At 42.4% G+C, this 8,508-nt stretch overlaps 1 protein-coding gene across 1 annotated transcript; it reads right to left on the minus strand.

Annotated features, from left to right (window-relative positions):
• Positions 1-791: 791 nt before the first annotated feature.
• Positions 792-7,426, minus strand: ACOD1 (aconitate decarboxylase 1). The gene is made up of 5 exons (XM_030953396.1): positions 7,411-7,426; positions 5,831-5,988; positions 4,656-4,745; positions 2,437-2,642; positions 792-1,870 (listed from the first exon to the last, which is right to left on the minus strand). Exons 1-5 carry the CDS (start codon positions 7,424-7,426, stop codon positions 916-918), a joined length of 1,425 nt encoding a protein of 474 aa, XP_030809256.1. The 3' UTR covers positions 792-915.
• Positions 7,427-8,508: the final 1,082 nt, after the last annotated feature.

Consider the following 8,508-nt stretch of genomic DNA (forward strand, 5'->3'; position numbering starts at 1 on the left):
TGTACTCCTGGAGGAACAGAAATTTCCCAGAATTCATTATCTGGGTTTACTGTGGACCCTGAGTTGTCTCTGGTAAGAAGTGCTCTGGTGCTCACAGGTCTGTCACTCCTGCCCAGTGTGGTGCAGCCCACATTCTGCTGGGCCTGAAGTAACCTACACTGACATCACCTGCTCAGTGTCTCATGTAACTGGGGCAGGAATGAAACAGGAACGGACCTGTACCACAGAGGAGCCAGCAGGTGGAACTGGGCAATAATGCCTTTATGATGAGGAGTGTGGAGCTGTCCCTCATGCTGAGCACTCATGTGATCAGGCCAGGCCCAGGCCTTTGCTGCCTCAGTGCAAGAGCAATGGGTACAGTGACACCTGACATGCTGCAGAGTATCAAGTGCTACCCCTCCCTACATGTGCTGTGTTTATTTTAGCACAAATGTCAACGCTCAGATGTAACAGGTTCCCTCTTCAAGGAGGTTGTAGAGATAAATCTACAGAAATAATTATGGAAAGGTTTTCATTCTCTGTACTTCTAACCATGATGATTTTCACAGACACAGGACTTCCATACTCTTCCAGAGTTTGGATTTCCTGTTGGAGTTATTAAGGAGAAGCAGAACACAGATTTTTGGCAGAGGAACAGGGAGATTTTTGTGCTGTGAGCAAGCAGTGAATGCTCTGCCTCTAGAGGTACAAAGATAGCTGAGGTCGGCTGTGCCAGCAGAGGATCTTCTGTTCAGCCTGGCTAAGCTGGGCACATAAACACCAAATTATTTACCTAATCAAAACCCACAGTATTGGACTGAATATGGTTCTTGTGTTACAGGAGTCTTATTTAAAAGTGCTTGAGTCACTAAGTAAGAGTTTGTCCTGAATTTTGCATTGGCTTTGTGAAGAGCATGTAGCTGTTGGCTGGAATGCTCAGAGGAAGTGCAGCTTCTCTGGAAGTGCTCTAGCAGACTGTCCTGCTAGAAATGTACTTAATACAGAACAGTCTTCTACTTTTTCCAGGTTGTACACAGTCTCTATAATGCCTTCCATGGCTTCTGTGGGCAGGATGTCAAGTGTATTGGATTGAAACTTTTTCTCCAAGTCTTCCTTTTCCAGAGGTTTCCTCCAGTGCCCATAGAAGGTAGTGCAGCGGTCGCTGATGGTGCTGCCGTCCCGAAGCGTGACGTTCACTTGGCAGTAAAGACTGTCAAAGCTGGGTGCGTTGTCAGGAGGGTGCTCCAGCTGTGTTTTGCAGAGGAGCTCCCGCAAGGCCGGCCGGTGAATGTTCTCACTGGCGAAGGACTGGACTGACATGCCTCCATCCAGCAAAGCTGAGCACGCAACAAACTGGAAGGAGTGTCGTGCTTCATGCTCTGAGGCTGGGCTGGGTCTGTTCACGTATGTGACCTCAGGGACTTTGAGAATGACTTTCTCGATTTTATCAGTGGGGAGCAAGCTCTCACTGCTCTCCACGAGCTTCCTCCTAACAGAAGATGCTGCATCAGCCACCCAGTGTGTTGCAAGATGAGCAGGAAAGCGTTTGATGGCCACATCTTGCTGGTCCAAGAGCCATGGGTAGGATTGCAAGGTTGGCAGAGTCTGTGGGTTGTAATCTGTATAAAAGGCACCCATCCCTGACTCCATGTCCAAGATCTGTTTGTTTCCTTGAAGGCCCTGTAAAGCTAAGCAAGCTGCTTCCAGTCCATGCCTGGCAGCATTCCCAACATGGAGGGGCTTTATTTGGGTTGCTGCATTAGCCAGTGGAGCACCTGCGTAGGAGGCAGCAATAGCCAAGGCATTTTTACATTCCTGCTGGTCAAGAGCTAGCAGTTTAGCACAAGCTGCTGCACTCCCCATCGTACCAACCACAGCCGGTGGGTGAAACCTGAGAAAACAAAAGTATCTTCATTACCAGATTTCAAAAATTCACCCAAATTCACTATCTACAAAAGAGTTTCATTCATTGCCATGGGAAATGGATTGGACCATAAAAAACATACATTCAGTATTCACATGTGGGCCTAATTGAGAGTTGTTACTTTTCCCCAGGAAGATGTAAAACTGGAATAGTGCTGCTTGCAGTAAGTCCCTCCCAGAAAGCAACTGAAATTTTGGTGCTACTCATAGTTTAAAGCAAATTTATAGTCAAATATAAAGTTATATTTATTATTATTTAAATTTATATATTACTATAAATCTATAAAAATTCAAAGTAGGGAGATCATTGCCTCATTGGGAATTAATCAATGCATAAAAAAAATCTATTAGCTACAAAGTTAGGAATCAGATGTATTTATGTGTAAGATGAGCCTTCCCAAAATTTCCAGACAAACAGCTTAGGAAATATGAGTAACTGTGCCACCTGTATGTTAACTGACATTTAATTATGCATATTAGCACTGATTAAAAAACACCTCCACTCTTCTTTCTACTTTAAACATTTCTATGTACCTTGTTGGAATATTCCTGGCTTCTCTGGAGAAGTGCAGCAACCTGCCTTGCACTTCAATTCCCACATTGAAAGCTAAGAGCAGATCAAGACCTGAGATTTTTTTCTTCTGAGGGAAGGCCTCTGAGAGTGCAATCAATGCAGGGAGCACAGCCCCAGATGGATGTGTGGCTGGATGCCAGGTGTCATCAAAGTCCATTGAGTGCACCTAATGGAAAGGGAAACATTGGTATGTTAGAAATAAACTCTGACTTTGCAAGGTTTCCTCAGTCAAATGAAACTACTGCAACTGCTATAAAAATGTACCAAAGAATTAGATCTTCCTTGGAAAGCAAAAATTTAAAAAGTCTTTTAAAGACCTTTACTTCCAACATGGCTGTCTGAGAAGTGGCAAGGCAGCAGAGATCTTTCCTCAAAGGAGAATAATTCTAATTCAACTTGTACCAACCTGAAACCGGTGTGACAGTGATTCCTTTTTTCTGCAGTTGGCTTTTGCTGCTTTCATTAGACTGGTATAATTAAAGCAGCTGTTCTAGGTCCACTGTGTGAACAGTGAATTTTCTCTTTCCCCAAAACATAATGAAATATAAACACAATGAAAGTCCTTCCCCGGTGCTGCAACTGATGCTGCCATTAGGACTCGCACCATAAAACTATAGCAGCTAAATACTGCTAAATGGAATTTATATCATCAGAGCTATATAATTTTTCTGCTGCAACCATCTACTGTCAACAGGCACAAGCCTGAAAATGTACAGGAGGCTTTATTTTGTGAATTTTAAGCACACTGAAAACTTGTCACTTGTGTGACACCTGTCACACAAGAAACCAGATTTCCTGGAGTTGCTGGGAGTAGGAAAAAGCTACAGTGTGAATGTGGAATGAGCTGCTTGGCTCAAGAGAGTATCCCAAGAGGTGCCTTCTCTTTCTCATGCCCAGAGCCCAGCTGCTCAGGAAGGTTTTAGGTGTTCCCAGCATGGCATATGGCCGCTGATCTGGCAGCAGATGGTCCCCAAAAGTGCAGTCAGTGTCTGTAATGCACTGCTTATCAAACACATTCCTTCCTCCCGCAAAGTTTTGAGAACCCCCAAAGCCCTGAGAGCATCAGGGACAGCATTTTTTTTAATATTGCATAGTAAAACACCTAAAAACCTGAACTTTCACATCTGTTCACCCATGTCTTAACTTCAGAGCAAACTGGGAAGGTGGTCAGGCTCCCCAACAGTCAGGTTTTGCCCTGCTATAGTGTGATTATGCATTTTTGAGGACTGTTTCTAAACAGAAGAAAATGCAGTGTCTGCCTTGAAAACCTTTGATGCCATCTGGGAAGATGTCCTGCAGTACAGGATAAGGAAAGTTGTGGCCAATACCCTGTAAGCTGTGTATCTGGTGTCTTCAGTAAATGCTTAAATTGACCTGTGACCAAGATATAAACTGATCATATATATGCTAACAGCCAGATCTGAATATTGCAAGGGCTGCTAGGAGCTGAGCAGTACCAGATCTCATTTCCAAGGTAATTTTCTCTACATTGGAAATGAGCTGTTAAATTGGACCTCTGATATTGTTGTCACACTAATTTAAACAGGCTTAATATTACTATTTCCTTGGTTGGTCACCTTTCCTAGTTTTGCATAATTGCCAAATTTGTCTACCCCACCTCTTGTGCATCTTTCAATTTCGAACGGTTTCAGTCTCAATCTGAATTTAGACGAATGTCTGGGGAGTCAGTTATTGCTTTAATGACAAAATGCATGTCCAAAATGTATCACTGGCTTTTGGAAACTGTGTAACTGAAGATTAAGTTGCCTTGTGATATTATGTCTGTACGTATCTATATGTGTATCTGTGTTTTTCTGTAACTGTACTTTGCCAGTTGGCAAGAAATGCAGATACCAGTGAAATGAGCTAGAGGGTGAGCTTTTAAGCAGCAACAGCAAAGTTGTAGCCTTGCTACAAAGTTGTCAGGTTGTAAGCTGTAGAGTTCTGACACTTGACAACAGCCCCAGGTCCCACATTAAATGTAAGGGATGCTGTTGAGTTGGATCATACATATATTATACGCTAAGTTCAAACTGGAAGGAAGTTGAATCACATTAGGAGAATAGTCTAGAAAAGTTTTGTAGCAGGCTTCAGAATAAGCTATGATTTTATGTTCTCTATAGAGCAAGAATGGCATCAATTGGTATGATTTCAGAGCAAATAAAAGAGCATCCCTTACAGCCACTCCATTCACAAAAGCTGCATACAGAGGAGGCGGTCGGAAATCCAAGTGGCCCCAGATGGTACTGGATAAATCTGAGCTGTAGATCTGAAACAAATTGACATAAATTAATTCAAAGTCTTGAACCTAAGGATAAATGTGCATTGTATCTCTGATCTAACTGAGAGCAGACCATGTCCTCTGGGGACCTAACTGCTCCCTTTTATGAGAAAAATACTGTTCTTTCAGAAAGTCTGAAAAGGAAGTCAGTTTCCTGTTGGCCTGTGTCCTATTCCACCCAAACAGAGCTCGGAGGCAGACCAACACTACCCACCTGGCACTCAGTACCTTCACACAACCTCTGGCCACTGATGCCCCTTCTCACCAGCCATTGACAGAATCACAGAATCAGCTGGGTTGGAAAAAACCTCTGAGATCATCAAGCCCAACCTAAACGATGATGGGACTGTCATCATATTGTTGGGGAAGGTGTCTCATTAGAGGGTTTTGTTTTCTGTGTTTTAGTAAGAGCCTTAGTAAATGATAGATGGCCTCCTGGTGCTGCAAACTGAATAAAAGGGCATAAGCTACCCTGGTTTGGAAAGGGGAATTCTCTGTGGGAAGACACTAGCTGGCACACAGAGCTCTGGAGCACAAGTCCTCCCAGGCAGGTCTGAACGATAAAACAGTGGGCTGAACTCCTCCTCATTGATGCACTCCTGTGCTGGGAAGACTTCTTTCCAGGGTCAATTACTCTGCTAGTTTGAGGAGAGCAAGACTGGAGGAGAAGCATGGCTAATGCACCTCAGATAATTATGTTTTATGGACTGCAAGTAACCCACTGCTAACTCCCCATCTCTTTAACGGTTCCTTGATTTGAAAGGCTGGTGATAAGTGATGCTTACTTTGTTGATGTTTTTAATAAGATATCATAGGTGAAAGAAGTGAAGGGGTTCTTGGTTGACTGTGTTTGTAGAGGGGGATCTTAGCATACAGACTGATACAGAGACTTTTGCCCATCCAGACTGGAAAGCAATTTGAGCACTGAAGTTTCACTGTCTCCAGTGGGAAGAACACAATTTCTCTCTTTCCATCCGTGAAAGAATGGCAAAATTTCCTTTTCACTGCCCAAGTTTTCCCTTGCTTTCTTAAAGCTAAACCTTAGGGTGTGCCATGAATGCCAGACAGCTTACCTTGCTGTATTGTGCCACTTTGTGGAAGACCTCAGTGCTGGTACCCAGAAGCCCCACTCCAAGAGTATCCAGAATCATTCGCTTACTTCTCTGAATTACTTGATCTGTCAACTGATTTGCATTCAAACCATGAATCACCTTGGCAAAATTTCCTGTAACTGTCTGGGAAGGGAAAAAATAAAGAAAAAGAAGAAGTAGATATTTCTCTATATTTAAAGTAAACACTCTATTTTCTTTCCTCTTTTTTTTTTTTCTTTTCTTTCCTCTTTTTTTATCCTTTCAGTTTTTGGGCTACTGTCTAGCACACTGGCCATTTCTACCCCTGCTTACATAAATTGCATCAGCAAAGTTAAGGTTTGAATTCTTCCTCTTTTTATTCCGAGAAATGCCACTGGGTTATTTATACTTTACTTAGGCTTTCATCATTATCCTTTTCTGGTCTGTATTTCTTCTGCTTTCTCCCTGAGCCCTTGAGAGTATGCACTGCAGGTGCTATAACTATGCAAGATTATCATCTCTATCTCATCCCCGTCTCATCTCCATCTCTAATGACTATTCACACACACACACATCCCCCAAACAGAAGTAAAAACATCTGTCTTTCCGTGGCACCTACTTGTTGATATTGAAATCAGTGGGAAATCATTTCAAGCCAGTGCACCCACTACCACACAAGAAAGCAAGATTTAATCTCCCTGATTGGCAGCCTTACTATCCCAAATCTTGCTGAGCTTGGAGCTCAGTAGGAGGCAGGAGTTGGCAGCCCTACCTTGCACATACTGCTCATAGCTCCCAGCTGCCATTGAATTCACTCTCAGCTGGAGTCCCAGCTTTTCTCCAAGACAAGATCTTGTCTCTTTGAAAAGCAGCGGCTCCTTGTTCCTGGGTCCTGCTGATCTGGGAATTATATATATTTATTTTCCTCTCCTATTGAGCAATGACCCATTATGCAAATTCAACCTGCTTCTTGGCTGTGAGCTGCTGTTAGTATCTGTTTTAGAAAGTGATCTAAAACTTCCCTTCCTGGACCATTAGAAATGTTCCACTTCCAGGATCATTAGAAATAATGAGTAGAGGTACGCATTATTTACAACCTAAAAAGGAAACAGTTTTTTTTTTACATATTGGCAGTATTGAATATTTATCTTCTCTCTCTTTGGAAATTATCTCCTTTTGTTTCCCCTCTTCATTGCCCTTCCTTTACTCCCCTGCACATATCCACACAGAGTGTTGGTATTGCCTTTTGGCCTTCATTTAGCTGAGGTAAACAAACCAAACTCTGCTGTTCTCTCCTCTACAATATGGACTCAGCCCTACTATGCTCATACATTTTCATTGCGCTGTTCATACTGCATTCCTCTTTCTCTAACAATGGTGACCTGTCACAGAGATATTTTATGAAAACTCTTTTTGATAGGATCTTTTCTCCTGAGAAGCTGAGAAGCTTCAGAAATGAAATGTAAACAATAATTATCTGCTGCTGTGGAATGCAAGAGGTGCATCTTTGATTAGTCTTGTGTGGTTGTTTTTAATTAATGGTCAATCACAGTCCAGCTACCTCAGACTCTCTGGTCAGTCACAAGATTTCATTAACATTCTGTTCCTTTCTTTTGCTAGCTTTCTGATGTCTTTTTTCTCTTTTCTTTTAGTATAGTTTTAGTATATAATTTTCTTTTAATATAGTATATATAATAAAATAATAAATCAGCCTTCTGAAACATAGAATCAAGATTCTCATCTCTTCCCTCGTCCTGGGACCCCTGCGAACACCACCACAGTGACCAGAATTGTACCACCATTACAAACAAGTTCTCACTCACACTTGCAGTGAAGCATTAAGATTATCCCAAGGAAGTAGTTACAAGCAGTTTAAAGCTATCCCATGGTGTGATGGTCACCAACTGCAACATTTGGAGTGAGGATATGAAAGCTTAAATAGAGAATCGCATCTTACAGTGCAAGGAAACAAGACAGTACCTTTGCCCACATCCTGCAGGGGTGATGCACGTCCCAGAGAGATGCAGCAAATGAGTGGTGGCCAGTGAGCAGGGGAACTCACTCTCTCACTATTTATGTGTGTCTGTCTGAGGTGGGGAAGGAATATTAGGCCTTTCCACTTATGCATCTTGTCCTGCCCATTTCCTCTTCTGCCTATAAATGTTCTTTTTTGCTTCACTTTCAACTTTCCTCTGACTAATTGCACTATAAACCTCTGGGACACATGTGATAGGGCTTAGCCAGTCATGTTTACACATTGTGTAAATTAATACATGTAATACTTCATTACCAGCTAGAAGCTGATTCATCTGGTAGCATGGAGAGCTGTGTGGAACCACAGGAATACATGGCTGGAAAAGTCCAGTACTAGACTAGGGGATGGCAGAGGCTGTTTTAGCTTAAACAACCTGTTGTTCATTTGGTTTGTTTTGGGTTTTTTTTCTTTCTTCTTTTGCTATATGTCTCCTCTCTAACACATACAATTCAGACTTGGGAAATGTGTGCCATAAGAATTTCAGACATAAATTGGATTAAGACAGTTCTTGGCACTTAGCAGTGTTTTAACAGCATGAATCACTGTGTGTTAGCAATTGATAGTGAGTGAGAAATCCCTGCCTAGCCCATCAGGAAGGGAGCAGACCCCACAGGAGCATGACCAGGGGCCACTGAATAATTCTGAA

This window comes from Camarhynchus parvulus, chromosome 1, assembly GCF_901933205.1.
Source record: "Camarhynchus parvulus chromosome 1, STF_HiC, whole genome shotgun sequence".
Classification (NCBI taxonomy): domain Eukaryota; kingdom Metazoa; phylum Chordata; class Aves; order Passeriformes; family Thraupidae; genus Camarhynchus; species Camarhynchus parvulus.

What these genes read in the sequence shown, in the direction of transcription:
- ACOD1 (XM_030953396.1), bottom strand. An exon ending in AAGTGGCACAATACAGCAAG is followed by an intron (nt 4,746 to 5,830) that starts GTAAGCTGTCTG and finishes AATTTGTTTCAG; the next exon opens with ATCTACAGCTCAGATTTATC. An exon ending in CTTTTGTGAATGGAGTGGCT is followed by an intron (nt 2,643 to 4,655) that starts GTAAGGGATGCT and finishes CCTTTCCATTAG; the next exon opens with GTGCACTCAATGGACTTTGA.